General features: G+C 30.1%; 1 protein-coding gene across 50 annotated transcripts in view; it reads left to right on the forward strand.

The window, feature by feature from the left end:
• Positions 1 to 18,320, forward strand: part of LOC141450519 (coiled-coil domain-containing protein CG32809) — a 218,382-nt gene extending 200,062 nt beyond the window's left edge. For 24 of the 50 annotated variants that reach the window (XM_074121027.1, XM_074121033.1, XM_074121031.1 and 21 more), the window contains 6 exons: positions 74 to 199; positions 405 to 512; positions 894 to 992; positions 1,713 to 1,796; positions 3,063 to 3,186; positions 16,513 to 18,320. In XM_074121027.1, the coding sequence (XP_073977128.1) occupies positions 74 to 199; positions 405 to 512; positions 894 to 992; positions 1,713 to 1,796; positions 3,063 to 3,186; positions 16,513 to 17,157 (1,186 nt within the window). In that variant the 3' untranslated portion in view covers positions 17,158 to 18,320. The other 26 variants (XM_074121029.1, XM_074121035.1, XM_074121040.1 and 23 more) reach the window with 8 other exon arrangements.
• Positions 18,321 to 18,415: the final 95 nt, after the last annotated feature.

Consider the following 18,415-nt stretch of genomic DNA (forward strand, 5'->3'; position numbering starts at 1 on the left):
ACCATGGCGCCTAAAAAATCGCCTCTTTTGTATTGGCTCCTTTTATTGCAACATTTTTTTTATTTTTTTCCAGATCTGTATTGGTAGCAGCAGGAGGTGAAGGCCTGTGGTCTCCCGGAGGAGATGAGACAAGACTTCGAGTTAATAGAGAAGGGGATCTTTACAGACAGCAGATGATTCGACTGGAGGCTGATCTAACGTTAGTATTGAATACTATTTAGTTTTCTTATTTCGAATATGAATAGTAATATTGGAATAGAGCTCTCTTAAGCGTTTATTAAAAATAATTGAACATCTAGTACAATAATGAGTGTTTATTGTTTACATTATATTATCAAGAACCCATGAATTCTGTCAGGAATTAGTATGTTTGGATTACAATTTAAATTGTGTATGTTGTCCAGTGAACTAGAAGGTACCGTGGAAGAACTGAGAGGAAACGTTATAAACAGAAAAACAAGAGTTAACATGTCAGATGTCGAATCCATGGCAATGGTCCTTAACAAGTCGAGGTAAACACTTGAAAACTGTTTAAGTTTTTGATTTATTAAGTTCTTTAACCTGCTAAAAATAACAGCGCTTATTAGTTTTGTATATTCTCTTACTCAGTTGATTACGATTCAAAAAAAAATTAAATCAGATAAGAATCGTAAAAATAGATAATACACTAATAAACTAATGCATTAATAACAAAATAATAAAGGCGCTAATGACCATAGACATAGAAGTCCACAAAAAAACAAAATAATAATAATAAAGTTGAGATAAATACAACTCAAAAAATAAATCAATGTAAACTCGAAATAAATTTAAATAGAAAAAAAATCTGTTAAGAATCCTAATTGATTGAGATTTTTGATGTATCAAATTCATTTTTGCTTATATTTTTTTAGTAAAACTGTAGCGGAATTAAAACTGCGTTTTCCAAGTCTTCAAGATGCTATCAAGAATTTAATCGCACAAGAGATGGAAAAAGTAGTATCTGAAGAAAAGTAAGTACATTTGCAAGATCCTTTTTTCATTGGGGAGAAGTGGGCCAGCCTCTTTTCTAAAAACTTCGGCATCTCTGAGTGTATTTTAACTAAACACTTTCACGATGTAGTTGATGTGTGCATCTAATTAAGAGTTGCTAACAACCCACTTGCAAAGTGTATCTAACAAGTTCACTTTTACTCTAAAAAAAAAATTGACTGTATTCCATGAGAAAACACTACCATGTAGAAGCCACAATGAAGTAGCTCGTAGCGGATTCGGCTTTGTAGCTAATCATTTTATTTACATTATCCAATGACAAGGTTCCTTCTTAATAACTAATAATGTAAAAATGACATTGTTATGCTAATAAACCATAAGTACATAAATTCTATATCGCTGGCCAGAATTGAAATAACGGCACCACCTGCAATATAGTTCTTATATCTTAGTTGAACATTGAAGTAGGTCAAATAAAATATAAATATATTAAACTTTCAACCTTAGGCTGAACGCAATCTTAAGTTCTTAAAAAATTAAAATATATCCAACTAAACGATTGCCACAATAAACCCTCTTGGTCGCGGTCGCGTTGGATTTCTGGTCAACCCACCCAGATTCTAAAACTGAAAGATAGATTTTTATAATTAAACTCTTGTGATAAAAACTTTATTAAAGTTTAACGTGCAAATCTATTGTAATCTAATTGTTATTATAGTGAGGTAACGTATCGGTTTCAGATTCCTAAAGGAAGAACCTGAACGCTTGGAGAGTGCTTTGAGAAGGTGTAAAAAGCTTACAGGAACGTTGGTTACACTGAAACGGTAAGATTTATATTTTATTTAAGGTGTGATAGGGAAATACACAAATTATAGTGCAGTGGAAAATCGTTCATTAGCGATATACCCTCTCCAAATATCTCCTTCTCATTATTATTTCGGTTTTGCCGTGATCATTTTACGACTGTATTATTTTAAGGACCTTTTCTAAAGTACGAGCCACTTGTGAGATTATTTCCTAAGTATTACGATTGGTTAAATTTTAATTATTGAGTATAAACCTCATGATTTTGAGGATTCTTGAACAATCTTCAAAGTTCCACTAAAGCTCCAGTCAATGGTTAAGAACATATTCAAAATAATATTTCTACAGTTGAAGCTGTAAATCCAAGATTAAGAAACTTTTTAACCTTAAATGTTTCGGATTTTCTAAAAAAAAAAATGGCTCCGAAACGAAAGTTTTTCTAGTGATTGAATTCAGGTTTAATATGTAATGTCTATTAGCTCGTTCAAATCTAACAAAATAATATGCAAATTGAAGTAGTCAAACGTCACAATGGGCAGCAATAGTTAAACGTTCAGTCAAATCATTGAACAAGTGCAATTCTGCATTCAATGCAAAAAGATTTAGCAGAGTTTCGTATATATTTCACTCGGTTCTATTTTTACTCAGGCTCCATCAAAGTACGTATGTTCGAAAATCTACCTGCAATGTGTTTTGGATATCTATAGAAGACAGGTCAATCCCTGTACTTATTTTGTGTCGATCTCGCTATCACCTAATTAATTTTATCATTATTTTTTTTTCAATTTTATTTTGTTTTTATTTTTCCTGATCTCCTTCTAATGTTGTTTAAATTTAGTGAAACTTTTTTCTTTAACCATATGTTTTCTCTTTAATGCTGATGGTGGATATTAGGTATTTTTTTTAACATGTAATTGTGTATAACTTTGATTATCATGAAACATAGAAAATAATTGAATTTTTCCAATCTAAAATTAAGTGTACGTCAGAAGCTAGGAAGTTGATACTAATATTGAATATGTTTTCCATTGCAGTTAATCTAATTCCTTCAACTTCCATGTATCAGTTAAGACAACTAATGGATATAGAATGCTAAAAGTGATAAAAAGTCCTTGTAAAACTGGATCTAGCTTTTTTTTCGTCAAATGCATACATGAGAACTGAATATATAGATGTTAATAATACAAGTTAATTAATGGAATGGTACTTAAGAACAATGCTCTATCTACATAACACTTAAATTTTGAACAACTTTAGAAGGAGACATGTACATGTTGTCGCTGCAGTTTTTTTGTTATATCTGTTTGCATGGCCGGTAGGTTGGCCTCGGTACAAGAACAGAGGCTCCCCGATTCTCGGCTTTCGCCAACATTAGACGAAACTCCACCGATTACGCCTACGTCGGGAAAGGTCAGTATGCCGAATGAGAACGTAGCTATTAATTAATTATTATTTCTTTTATTTATTTTTGTAGACCTGTACATATATAATTTATAAGTGTTGTTGAGTGACTTATTATTATTATTTCTTAAGGGTGTAATTGTGTTCATGAGTGCAGATAATAATTCTATGCTGAATTTAGCATTAATTTTCAAGGTCTAGATTTATAACATTCGCAGGAGGCATCTTTTCTCTTTCATTTTAGAAATATATATTGAGCTTACAACTAATTTTTGTACCATAATGTGATTTCTTTTATGATATTTCTGAATTTATTCAATTCTCCTTATTTTTAAACAATATATTAGTTACAAAAATAATTTAGTGATTTAAAAACAAAAATAATGAAATAAATATTTCAATCATGTATATATTATACATATACGAGTACTACCTACTGAAATATTCTGAGCAACTGAAATAAATAGTGTAACGCCTCTTACGAATATGTTATGATTAATCATTATTGCAATATCATATTTTTTAAGGAAGAACAAGAGTTAATACTTAAAATAATGATTATTGCATATTTCAAGTTGTTTAATTTTTGGTATTAACATTTGTGTAAATTTTTAACTTTTTTTTTGTAGTAGGTGTGAATTGAACTTGAGAAAATATCCCTACAGCAATTCCACGAAGATTTGCCTTTATCGTTTATTCCCACATTTGCATAATTACTTTTCATGACATTCATTCAATACACTTTTTTCCACAATTGCGGCATGACCCGCACAATTTCAAGGAGTAGCTAGATGTCAGATACTCTGATTTCTTCATAAATTCATAATTTATTTGGTTTTTGTACTAGTAAAGGGCGTCACATTCCAGATTATTTAATAATCAATTCAACCTTTTTATTCAAAATCAACTTGTATAAAAAATAGTTGCATATTAGTTAAACCGCTTTGGATAAATAACAGATTTACCGAAAACAGTTCTTAAACGTATAATATTCATTCATCATAAGTAAAGTAAGTTAAGTAATTGCCTAATATATTGTAGGCGGGACGTAATGCTCAACTACCAATTAGGTGTCTTAGACGGGGCAAAAATACATACCTAACTATCAATATTTTTCTAACAAATAAAAATTAGTGATCTCTTTTCTTAGAAAACCATGCTTCATAAATACTACACCAACACCCGCTCATAATCTTTCAACATAATATTAACGCTGAAATAAAAAGTGGCCATTATCATTATTGATCTGAAGATATCTCCGTTGCTTGTCCCAAAAGTCACGTCTTTTTTATCACATTTAGTTCACATTCTAATACTGCCTAAGCCTTTTACGTGAAGATCTTGTTTCAAAAGCTTCTTAGACTGCTTATTCACTGCTTTAAGTGACGAGCACTGCAGGTTTAATTTTACATTCTGTTTTCAGCCTAGTTATTGCATTCCTTAAAAACCAGATGTTCCAACTGCAAGTGGTTTTGATATTTCTGCTTATCTTTAACACTTGCCAGCTAATTCGTGCGATTTATGAAAATCATATCGAATACCATTTACAGGACTGCCTCTTTGATTTTCAGCTTCATTTTATTTTTGTTTTGAATTTTATATTTTTTTCTTAAATAGTTTCCTTTCAAATCGGTTTCCTTTCAATGTTCTTTCAGTGTTTATTCTAGCTCATCACTTTTGAGGGCGCCCAGACATTAGAGAGCAATTCAATAACTTAATCAGAAGAATCTTTTCTCTGACCTCTTCTATAGAGGAAAGCAGAAATTATTAAATAGTGTTATCCTAGCTAAAATAAATTTCTCTGAGATCCAATTAGAAAGATCACTAATAAGTCTATGCTACAACTTTAGATGTCCAAATTACTTGTTATAAAACTATATTAACTATCCAATTCAAAATTATCTTCATTTTTTGTACCAATTGCTGTGATGATTTAAATTTTTCAATTTTTAATTCGTTGGTTTGAATTAAATTTGAAAATGTGAAAAAATTATCATTAAAACCTAACCGGTAAACTTCAGAATACCCTTATTGATTTTATTCTAAGCTTTAAGGGAAACTAGAGAGCTCACCAATGTTGGTTCAGCCTCCTAACTCTCTTTAAAAGCAGAGGTGAAGCACTTCGAAGTCAGGAAATCATTGATAATTTAGTGCTAGGGCCCAGGTTATTGTAGTTCCTTGTCACATTTTATTTTCACATTGTGAATTTTAATGTAATTATTTGTCGAATAATAAAATATAATGGCTTCCTTAAAATAATAAGTTAAAATGGAAAAAAGAAAATGATCAAGATGATTTAAAATTTAAATTTTTGAAGTCTACTTTTTTAGGGGGGTCATTAAATAAATCAGTTTAATAAACTCTTAGAACTTTCTCGGCAAGGCATATTTATTTTGTGTTAGAAATTACAGTGTACATTAAATAAAAGCATGAAAAAGTAACTTAACAGTTCTTTAAGAAAAGTAGAAAAACCTTTACGTCCTTTATTTGTACATATTCAGAAAACAAATAGCTGTAAATCCGTCCTTATTAGAATCTTGAGAATGATCATGTAATGGAAAATGTAATAAATAGTGCAAAAACCAAGCTGCAACATATCTTATTAACTTCACATATCATCTCACGCCTTAGAAAATCCATTGCACATCAAAATTCATTCATATACAAGAGAAAAAAAAAAAAAATAATTGAACACGACCTAACTTGAAAGTGCATACCCGACTAGTGTGTAGATCTTCCAATGTGTTGCCATCCTGGACATTTTATTTTCGTATCTTGCTCCTTTTTTTGTTTCACTCTTTCTCAATATAGCTTCATTTTTACTAAATAAAATTATGTTTAGATTATGTAATTAAAAGTTAATAAAAATTGTTAATGGAATGAATGAATAAATCTTGGGTGTGAACGATGGTCCCAGATTTTTTGGAATTGCTAGCTGTATATATAGATATATATATATATATTCAACCTTCTCGACCTCATTACTTTCAGTATTAAGTACCAGTCCCATTAGTTCTAATAATTATAAACTTTAATTAAATGCATTTTCAATGCCACTTTTGACAATAAACAAATTTGTAATTTAATTCCTTAAATATTGCAAATGCCAGTATAGAATACATTAAATGTTTCTCTCAAGTTTATACTCTTATAATTTCAAATAAATAAAAATATGCTAATGATAAAATTAAATATTAGAAAGGTCCCTTTATTTGAGTGAATGTATAAGTGGCTAAAGTGTCTTTTATGGTGACCTTTTTTTTTATAAAAGTATTTCAATTTATTATTACGAGTATTATCACTATATTTTAATTTTTTATATTTAACCTTGTATACGGTGAATGTAAATTCAGAACGTATTCATAAGGGTAAGGTGCTATTAAAAATTCACTTTCGAAAATTTTCATTGATTGCTATTCTTGCTATTAAAACCTATTTGAAAATAATATCAAATATTAATTTAAAGTCTTAACTGAAGTTTTGTATTTGAAAAGTGGAAAATAGATTTCAAATATGATTTTGTAAGCCTCAATAAAATATTGAAGTTCATTTGTGGCATTGAATTAAAACTTCTCTATTATTGCCCTCTCTCTATCCTTTTATTTTGTTGCGATTTACTTTTTATTTGATATCTAAAAAAAAAAAAAATGCAGCGTATTTTTATTTATTATTTTTTCAATTTTGTCGGTCTACAATAAATTAAATTTTTTAAGTGATAAAGTGAATGTAGATTTTCCTGTTATCAGCTATAGTTATAGCTTTCCAGTTATAAGTTGTAGCTTTTAGTGAACTTATCAATTAAAAAAAGCTAAAAGAGCTTCAAAAATTAAGAATACTGGTTAATTCCCTCTATTAGATTAAAAACTGCAATTTGTGGCCAAAGAGAAAAATAATTAGGGTAATGCAGAAAAATACGAGTATGTCTAGTTAATTGATGCAATTTTATTCCTGTTATACTTCTAGTTCCATGCCATGTTGGACAGAAATACGCGATCTTTTTATTTTTATTTAATCGAGAACAAATTATTGATATAAGTTGATTATATGATGTGAAATGTACAATTGGAGATTTATTCAAATTTACTTTATTATTATAACAACTCCATAAAAATTTACTTCGTTTAAGAACACTAGATTCTACGAAGGTTTACTGGACAGTATACGACACCATGATCCAGAGTGTCTTTTGTGCCATCGAAGTACTCCTCGATTTGGAAAACTACTTTGATGAAATTACTGGAAAAGAAAAACTTTGGATAGATCTTGAAAAATTTTAAATTATTTTATTCATAGGTTCAGCTCTAAAGAACGTGGACTGCATAATGCTCAGAATGTAGATATTGTCAACCGTTATTTTGGTGTGCTATTAAATCCTATATTATCTTAGAGCATCACTTCCAAGAAAAAATCGCTAATGCCAAATTAACAATAACATTGAGAGTTATTATAATAAAGATAGCGTGGTAAAAGGCGATAATGCAACCGCAGATAGCAATTAGTAAAAACTCTAATATTCAATACAGTTTCTCGATAGTTTCAGTGCTCTGATCCTCAAGGTGGATTCTGAGGAATTTCTGGCTGTTGACTGGTTTCTATTTTCAATTCTCTTTACAATTAAGAGTTCTCACTTACTTTGTGTCAGTGCTTACGGTAGTTATAACTGGCCTCTACAAATTACTGTGTGTATGTGAATAAATGTATGAATTAATTCCGGTTATCATTCGTTTGAAGTACACTTCATTGAAACTGAATTCTGATTTCTAAATTGTTAATTGAAAACTAAAGACAAATATAAATTCCTAATAACAGTTTTTAATTTTGGCATTATACTTATTATACTACAGTATTTTTAATGCTGAAGTAAATTCTATTGAGACCTGTTGAGTTATTATAATCTTTCATTTACTGTCCTCAAACATGGAAAAAGAAGTATTACAAGATTTTTTTGCTTGAATTATGGGTTATTTGGAATTAAATGACTTGAAATCAATACCAGTCTAAAAAGTTTGTAGTTATATGCACTGTGTTACTCTAAATAACTACATTGCTTAATACATAAATATTAGTTTTGCAAATAATTAACATACTGTCGTTTTATTGAGCCATTTTGCATCTACTGTTAATCAATGCAGATGTCTCATTATTACGTCACATTTTTGTAAGTAAAATCCTCATTTAGAAAATAAAACTTTCCTAATCCTTATGTAATTCCAAATCCTATACAAGAACATGAAACGTTTTACGCGACTAAAATCTCTCTCAAAGATGTAAAAATGTCTTCTCTTGTTTTCTGTTTGTTTTGTCGTTTCCCATCGTTGCGAGAGAACAGTTCGGATGGCGTTGGAGCGCCAACTTCAGGGAAGCAATAACGAGCCACGAGTAAATTTTTTTTCCATAATCTTAAACATTTTTTAATTATTTTTATTTCCTTTAGTTATATTAATTTTATTCTGTAAAAGACTCGAGTAATTGGACTGATTTTTTTTTTATTTATGTTTTTTGATGGATTTATATTTTTTTATATATATATATATACATTTTTATAGTTTTCATTTTATTTTATTTTTTGGATGATTGTTATTTCGGCCTGCAAATTCTTTACAAAGACAAGTTATTTTTTCAGTTTAATGTTTCATATCATTTAATACTACGGTATGTTTGTCAATAATCAATCAAGCATTTTTCTAGCCTCAGTGTTTTTACTGTCTAATTTTTTTTTTCCTCATTATGCTTAATGGCTCGGCATCTTTCTGTAATTTTCTTTTATATTTTTGTTTTATACATCTTTCTTTCGCAGTTTTCTGTTTGAATATTTTTTCAGTCGGATAAGTTCAATTCTTTTGTTTGTTGTTTCTTTGTTTTTATAATTATTGAAAATTTAATTATTCACTTTCCTTAACTTACGGAATTCATTCATTTTATGTTTTCGTTTATTAAGAATTAATAAAGTAACTTTAAAAGTTATTTTTTCTAAGATTAGGTTAAGGTTGGTATTTTGCATCAACTTCATGTTTTTGGATTATTAGTTAGGGTGCAGTTTCAAATGGGACAGTAAAAGGCCATCTACTATAATAATTATGTTACTATATAATTTTGATTGGAAGAATCGTTTAACGATTGAGTATATTATTGGATTATTGTTTATCAGCTGCTGAAAAGTCAATCGGAAAAGTTCTCAATTTTTCACAGAGATAGATTTAAATCTTGTTTCGTGTCAAATTTTTTCTAGTTTTAAATAGATATCCAGGGTCCCATGAACAAAAACAAGCGGTTTTTACTAATTGGCATTTCTGTGTGAGGGTGTCAGTGGAGTGTTAGGATAACCCAAAAAAGAAAAGTTGCAGAAACCTCATAGTTGATATCTGTTTTTGCTGCTGCCTTAGCATCCAATGGCATGCAATTGGTCCGAACTTCTTTTCGAATGAGTATACGCTGGATGGCTTAAACTGCAAGTAGAGATGAATTCAACGAGAAGATACTCAATATGAAGACCACGATCGGGTCTGTGAGACTTGCATGTTAAGAGAAAGAGTAGGGTGCATTTTACAACATTTGATTTGAAAACCCTTGTGATTCATGGATGCTGTATTTGTTAAATGCAGAGCAAAGGCAAAGACGAAAACGAATCTCATAACAATGGTTAGACCATTTCAGAAAAAATCTTGACTTACCTATCGGTGGGTAAGACGAGTCTATACCATACTTGCAAGAAACGAAACGAAAGCTATTATTGAAAGTCAATGTTTCTTGTTAAAAAAAAGTGCTGTGAACAAATTTCTTCTGCCGAAAAGATTATGGCCAGTGTTTTCAGGAATAAAAAGGATTTTTTTGTTGATAACTTCGTAAAGGATTAAATAATAAGTGGCGAATATTATTGCAAGTCTTTGGGCAAAAAAGAAAAAACGTTCAGCATCCCAGAAAGGCCCTTTAGTGATAGGAAACTGAAGAATTTGAAATAGAACTGTATGAAGAGTCGCCCTAATCACCAGAGTTGGCCATTATTCCTCTACTAATCGAAAGCAAATGTTTTGAGTCCAATGAAGAAATAGTTAGTAGCCGTAGTTATGCCCACCTTCCAAAATCGCACTTTAGAGATGAAATCTATTCAGTGTATGAATTTAGATAGTTATTAATTTTTTTATTTTTATTTTATTTTTTTTAAATATAAAATTTTTTTGCTGTCAGGCAGAGAACGTTTTACTTTAACCTCACATAATAGAGCACTTACTACATATCAACCAATACTGCATATTTTTGAGCCTTGGAAAAGATTTACAACAAGAAAAATTAAGCAGATTAAGTAGATTGAACTCTACTGAAGCGAATAAATCAGTTATTAATGACCCGAAAATCCCACATTTGATTCCAGATAACAGCTCTTGGATTTTCTTTTCCAAAATAGCTTTCCCAGCTCATTCTCGTGAAGAGTTATGGTTTATGTAACGTAGGAAAACTAATCTGGTAAAGTAACATTTTTTATCATTTCAGAATAATATTTACTATTCAAAATGGAGCCCCGAATGGCTAGGAACTAGTCATATTTTTGGAATAATTCTCTGAAATGCAGTTACATGCGTCTATTCTATCTAGACTATTGACTATTGTCATTCTGACTGGTTATCTGTCTAAATTTGAAATGTTAACCTTAATAAGTATTTATTGCGGAATTCATGGAAATAAATTATAAAAGGATCCATTAATTTGTCCATTTGTTGGATCCGGAATGAATTTTGTACGTGCACTTTCTATGTTTTTCAGTGTTTTTAATCAATTCCGTATTTTTTGGTTTATGTTATTTGTTTTTATTTATTGTGTAGCTTGTTATTCATGCAGCGTTTTGATAAAAGAATAGTTTTTAAAATAAATTAATGCAGCCAGCCTTAACCTTTTAAAAGAGAGATTGCAAACCTGGTTTTTACGTTTTGTTTTGTTTCAATTTTATTGTATTACTTATTCTTTCCTAGTTTTACAATAAACATAATAAATACTTGAACTATCCCCACCGAATAGTGCTTTATATTATGTAAAGTAAATTAAAAAAACTCCTCTGAAGCTATCCGGTGACACTGCATTACAACATTAGTATGTCTGTGCTCCTCCATCCAGCCCTCTCATTCTACATTGCCCAATATGTATTAAATTCCGCTCAATTACTCCTTTCCACGTGACCCGCCTTCAAATTTATTTGTTTAATTTTTACAATTTTTTTAATGAAAGTTTATTTTTTAAAAGCACACAAAATTCGGCATTGTAGCATGATGTACGTTTAAACCTCAAAAGAAAGTTATAATAACTATTATTATGTATCCTAACTAATCTCCAACTGTAAGTTGGTCAGATTTTTTTTTTTTTTTTTTTTTTAAATAAACTGTATAGGAATGTTTGGATTTTTTAAAAATATTCTTGTTTATAATTTAATTTTAGTAACACAGTTTTCTAATTTACTAGCAAAACAAAATAAATTTAAATAAACAAAAAAATTCACCCGCATTATATTCCATAGGAAGCACTCTTGCTTACCAAATATTTTTTATTATTATATTTATTTATTTATGATCATTATTATTTTTATATTTCAAAAAAGTATAGCAGAGTTGAATTGAAAGTATTACTAGGCAAAAGAATAGAACAAGTAAATAACTATAAAAAGATTTAAAAAAAAAAATATATATATATCTTTCCTTCTTCCAATAAAATAGTTTCTTTAGATTTTTTTACTTTTGTAATAAGAATTTAAACTATATATCTTCAAACTCATCCAGATTTTTTTTTGTGCAATTTTTATTAGGTTAAATGAAAAACCGATGTCGTATAGTGTTTTTTCTATGTTTACTTATTACAACTATGGATTCTAGTTTAATTCTGAGTTAGTTACAATTTTTTTTTCTCTTTTATTATTATTAGTCTGTTAGGTTGCTTACTCATATCCTATTTGAAAGGCGTTCATAGCAATGAAACTAAAGTTAAACTAATTAAAAATTTAAACTTAAGTGAAAAATAAAAAGCACGTTTTTCCTAGCATCTCTTAGTTAGATTATTTTCCCATTGTACGCAGTTCAGACGGCACTTTAGATAAATGTGCATGGTTATAAAGCAAGACACTGGAGAAGGTCGGCAGAAAGATCTAGAAGTGATAGAATGACTTAATTTGAAAAAAAAAAAAACAACATTATTCAAGCCATAATGCAGCGTAAATGGTTTGGACATGTGCTTAGGATGGGTAAGAATAGTATATCAAAGGCATGTATGTACAGGAGGAAGACATAGGGGAGGTTGAAGAGAGAGATAGTACCAGGACGAGGCGAAGAATTGTGTTAAAGTGATCATGAAAAAGTGTGACCTTTTAGAAGGGTCTCAGAAAATTGATAAAAATTAAGAAAGCGATTTGAAGAAAGTAAGTCACGTAGTAACTTACACTCAATGAATTGAGTTATAAAACAGTGCTAATCTTGACTAAAACTGACATAAAAAGCAGAGCTTTGCAAATGGTAAGTCATGCTTTAATCATCACGGAATAAGAAAAATGAAAGTAGTGGCCGACTGCCACGAATTGGAAATTTAAAAAAGAGAAAAGAAGCATGAATCCATGATCGAAAGTAACAGTTATGATTTAAGCCTTTTTTGTGATTTATTGTTTTTTAGTGGCTCTTCTGAATGTTCACATATATATATTTAATTATATTGTATATAACAGAATGTTTTAATCGCATACTGGCGCTGTTCGCAGTTTTACTTTTGCCAAAAAAAAACTTTGATTACGTTTATCTCCAAAACTTTCACAACAGTTCATGAATCCAAGGTAGCCCTCATTTGCTCTTACGTTTCTCCCTCTTTATCGTCAAAATAACAACGCAGAAAACTTATGGTTTTTGTGGCATTCTGAATTCCTCTAGGAGTTGATCCCTAACCTAGAATAGTTGTTTGTCTATTCCAGTGCTCCGCAAACTTTTCTTATCCGCAACAAGTTTCTTCCTTAAATTGCACCTCTCTCTAGAAGTATTTATATGTGTTGGAAGAAATATTATATAAACAAACGTTAACGTTTTTAGGCACACTTCAGCGATATAACTTATGGCAATGGCAACTACATACTATTTAGAGCATCATTCTGTGGATTAACGAGATGCCTGAAAGTGAAAGCTTGAAAAATAAGTGTTATTTCGTCAGTTGCTCTGTAGCAATTTAAAAAAAAAAAACTTCAAATGTTTAATGCCAGAGTCGGAACGGTACGAAGCGGCATTTCACCTTCAGTGCTTTTATTGAACTAAATTGATGTAATGACAGACGGTATTATTTTATTTGTTATTGGTATCATAACTATTATCATTTCTAGTATCTCGATTGGTATTATGTATATTACATGCAGCGCGCGGGCTTCCCATCTATGCGTGGTGTCTACTACTCATGTCTACACACAAGTTTAGCATTCTGCTTACAGAGCAATGTGTGCTAATTTATTTTCTTAGATAAATGTAAATTCAGTATATAAATTTCAAAATCTTCGTAATACTTTCAATTCAGTCTTGACCTAGAGAATGCTGTTCATATCTCACCTTAAATAACCTTATTTATTAATTTTTATTTTTTAAAATTAAATCACAAATCGTTAGGCAATCACACTTAAAATGTCTTTTTACTCCTTTTATTTATCTAATAGATTACTTCTGGTCACTGTATTTTTTTTTTTATTATTATTTTCTCACAATCAGTAAAGTATACCACATTCCAAATAATACACCTGCATCGTGTATTGTGAAGTTAGAGGCAGAGTGTTGTCTGAAAGTGGGAGAGATGTGTGAAACGAAGCATGTTACCTATTTACTGAGTAATCCTTGCCAAGAGAATATATATTCACACCTCCTGGTCACCTCAAATTTTTTGTTTTTTTTTCTATAATTTTGTTAATTGGTATCTTTGTCTCTCTACATTATGATTTTATTTTGTTACGGGAAATTACTATTATTATTTTCAGTTGTTTTCTCTTATCACCCTGTTCCTCTGTGTTTTATCCATCTGAAATGGATATGATTGTTTGTTTGTTTTTGTTTTCTTTTAATATGTATATGTGTACTTGTCATATGTTAAATACTGTGTTTTTCAAATAAGTTATCCATTTTGCCTTCAAAAACTGAACCAACCTGAATGTTTTATGTTGTAATGAAAATTTTTTTGAAGCGACGATTTTGATGAAGTGATATTTTTTCAACGTCCGAAATTGAAAACTTATTTTTTATTAATCACTTCAATCGTTCCTAACAAAATATAGTTAACAAAAACGTTTTTTTCATTTATTGACTTTAATGCTTGCTTTTATAATGACTTTCCGAAATGCTATTTCCTGAATACAAGCTGCAGTGTAAAGCAAAGTGAGAAATAGCGTAGTGTTGAATCATTGATATCATTTTCAAATTGAATTTCTGAAACGGATTAAAGGTTGTACATTCTAATGCACTCTAAAGAAAATTAATTAAATGACTTTACGATTTCTTAATTCAGTTCAAATTATTTTTCTAAAAACTAATAAATAACATTGATTAGTTTTTTGCGGATCAAAGATGCGTAATCTGCCTTAAAAAAAAGAAAAAGTGTGCAGTTAGTATGTCGTGAAAGTGAAATATGATGGCTTCTACTTTTCTAATTCCGTTAATTATTTTTTTTAATCCAACCTTTCCTAACCATGAGGTGATATCGTAGAGCATTTGCCGCATGCACAAATGAAAAAAATCCCTTTTAGAATAGACTGTCACCCTTCTCCTCTCTCTCTCTCTCTCAAAAAAAAAAAAAAAAAAAAAAAAAAGAAATTAATATATTATTTATATGTTTAACATATATTTGTCATGTAAATGTTTAAATCAAAGAACGTGTTGAAAGAAATTTAAACACAGAGCACATTGGAAGGGCTACCACTGTTATTTTTTATTTATTTTTTACTTTCCATTTTAATTATTTAAAGAAATAAATCAAGTGGGAACATCACTTTTTATTTTATTTCTGTTTTCCTCTGGAGCACACAACTGCCACAGGTGTGCTTGCAAGTGTGTAGTTCTATTTTTTTTGTTGAGAATTTACGTCTATTAGCTTCCCTATGATTGATTGTTGCATTATTATTTTCAGTATTTCCGTTTACAAAACAAGAAATCAGCTTATTTTATTTTGTGACGGCAGTATTTTTCGAAAAGTATATAGTGCATGGATGTCGTGAATTTTCTTCTGTTTTCTGTGTTTGTTGCATGTATGTTTTATTATTACTTTTCATCGAACATTTTTAAAAATTATAATTATAATTAATCCCCTTAATATCTCCAGATTTCCTTCGGTCCTGACATTAACGAACATCCCACATCCACCCCCACCAGACTACTTGCTGTTTAATCCACAGACTACACGCTGGCTTTTTTATTATTATTTATTTTATTTTTTGTTTCAATTAATTTCATTAATATTTTTTTTTTTAATTTAAATTTCAATTCTTAAACTAGAAAGTATTTTTAATTTTTATATTTTCTGTTTGTTTTTTGCATGTACAAGTTTGTGAGGGTTGGAGGACTGAACACCGTCAGGGAATAATAAAAAATATATATATCAGAATCTAAAGCAAAAATTTAACGCACTGTGTAGCGCACGTTTTTGACGCACTTTTTGTGTGAGTTATTTTATTTAATTTTCTCATTATGATTTCATATTGTTTTACTTTAATTTTTTTTAATCCTTCCTCTCAACTTGTTTTTAAATTAGGACTTCCTTATTATTTTATTTCATTTTTTATTTAGTGCATGCAAAAATTAATGCACAGCATGCGTTAGATTAATCGGCGCAAGCATACCTGGGTAGTGTATGATATCATTTTTTCATTTATTATGTTTGTTTTTGTATTTTATGTAATAAAGTAAGATTTCATTTGCTCCTATTAAGAGGTACTTGTATTTTATAAACCGTGAGAGGGTTAATTATCTTTTTTGGCTTTAATTCATACCCTCTTGATCAAAATAAAATACCTAATATGTTGCTTGATTTAAAGTGCTTGAAAGCATATCTTATACGATATTTTGTTAATAATGACCTCTCAGTTTATGATTATGATTTTTAATTAATATTCAATCACTTATAGCTTTTTCTCACTTTATTGTATGTTTTCTCAGATTATAGATTCAATTTGTCTGCCATGTTTAGGGCAAATTGTACTTGTAGAAGCACATAGTACCTCCTGAGAGGAAGCGGTGATTATTACCAGTGAGAATATATCGTTTTAAATTTTTAGAGAAAACAATTTACTAAGACGGCGCTCTTTGCGCCTATGTTTTTCTTCTTTTTTTATTTTATGGTACCACACAATAGACCTGCGGAGATAAGGAGTCGGAGCAGCTCTGCGGAGAGGTCGTCGGGCCCGAATCTGGAGGAGCATCGCGTCCGGAGAACCCACTCGACGCTTTGTTAGATGAACTGCAGTCTTTTTCTAAACCGGGTGCAGCGCCAGGCACGGTTACTGGTTCAGCAGGAGGGAGCAGCCTCCGTAGACTCCATTCTTATCCCAGCTCGGATCGACCTTTGCCTCCTGCGCCACCGCCTCGCACTTCGTCTAAATCTCCATCCGAGTCAAATTCAACAGAGAGCGGTGCAGGTACATCCTCTGTAGCCACTTCTACAACCAACACATCAACTGCAGCAACAACTTCAACGTCCGTATCTAGGCAGGAGATGTTGGAGCAAAAGCACCAGGAATTATTAAGAAAGCAACGAGCTTTACAAGAACAGTATACGCGTTTGCAAGCATTACAACGTTCTCAACCACCACCGGATTTGCTACAATTAAAAAAAACTGGATCCGAATCAAATTTGTTGGGTAAGATGGGGTTGACACTGGCACCAACAGGAAGTCTGTCACATTTAGCTAGTGCAGCAGCCTCCACAAGTGTTGCTACGTCGACTTCAACCTCTTCTACTACAACTACTAGCAAGATATACGAGACGGACATACTCTGACATGTGGCACATTTGCCCTCTCGTACTGTCAACTGCATTGCTCAACACTTATTACTAACAAACTAGCACACAACACACCATAACCCTTTTACTCCTGATTCTATTTATAACTTAAAAATTCCCATCCTGCCCCTAGATAAAAAATATTAAATTTTATTAAAAAAAACTTTTTTTTTAAGGAAGACTTTTAGTCCGATATATAAAACATATATATATTTAAACAAATCAGCCATACACACGTATATATATTTATATATCACACTTGTATGTTACCTTTTGGAGTGATAGCCGAAACAATTTTGCTTGGAAAAATTACTGAAAGATATGTAAAATTCCATTTTCAGCATATTATCCTGAAAAATAATTAAAATGATCTAATTTAATGTTGGAATTTAGATGCGAAAGTTTTCCAAAGTCATATTTTGTTTTCTTTTATTATTAATTACTATGTAATCGAGTTTATTTCTGAACCTAGAAGTGGAAAACTATTACCTAACAGTTTTTTAATTATTTGATTTAATCTGTGCAAGAAAAAGTAAATAATAGTGCATTTAATGATAAATGTTCGTTTTCAATACATAATACTTTGTAGTTTTAGGTCATTGAAAAAAACGAAAACAAATTAAATTGATGACTAATAACAAAATCAACAACTTTTTTTTTTCTCTTGGGCATTGATAAACAGCTCATTCAGCAAAATTGATTCGGCAATCGTTAAGAACCTCATATTCTGTCAATTAGTAGATTTTATTTATATAACCTAATTATACGAATGATACATGTTTAGTTCCTCCTGATATTTATATATTACAACACTGAAACAATATATATACTTATATATTGTTATATAATATAATAAAATATATGATAAAATTAAAGCTTTTTGATTTTTAGTCGATGACCCGGCTCTATATAAATAATATAAATATATATATAATTTATAAATATATGTAATATATTAAATATTGTATAAGATTATTGTAATACTATTATAAATAGTAATATATGAAAGAAAGGAAAGAAAAATTTAGCAATAGGAAATGGAACCAACCATTTAGATATATCTAAGGTGAACTTGTTTTACCAGAGTAACATTAATAATAAAGCTGTTCTAACAGTGTGTTATGGAATGAGCAAAAGTAAATAAAAATAACAAAATGAAAGCGTTTTCTTATTTTTATGATCCTTTCCTCTAGCAGAGTAAAAGAAAGTAGTGAATCACACCAGAGACAATATATTCCAAAGCCATGTTACACCA

This window comes from Rhodnius prolixus, unplaced genomic scaffold, assembly GCF_049639745.1.
Source record: "Rhodnius prolixus isolate KJV_2025 unplaced genomic scaffold, Rpr scaffold_2, whole genome shotgun sequence".
Classification (NCBI taxonomy): domain Eukaryota; kingdom Metazoa; phylum Arthropoda; class Insecta; order Hemiptera; family Reduviidae; genus Rhodnius; species Rhodnius prolixus.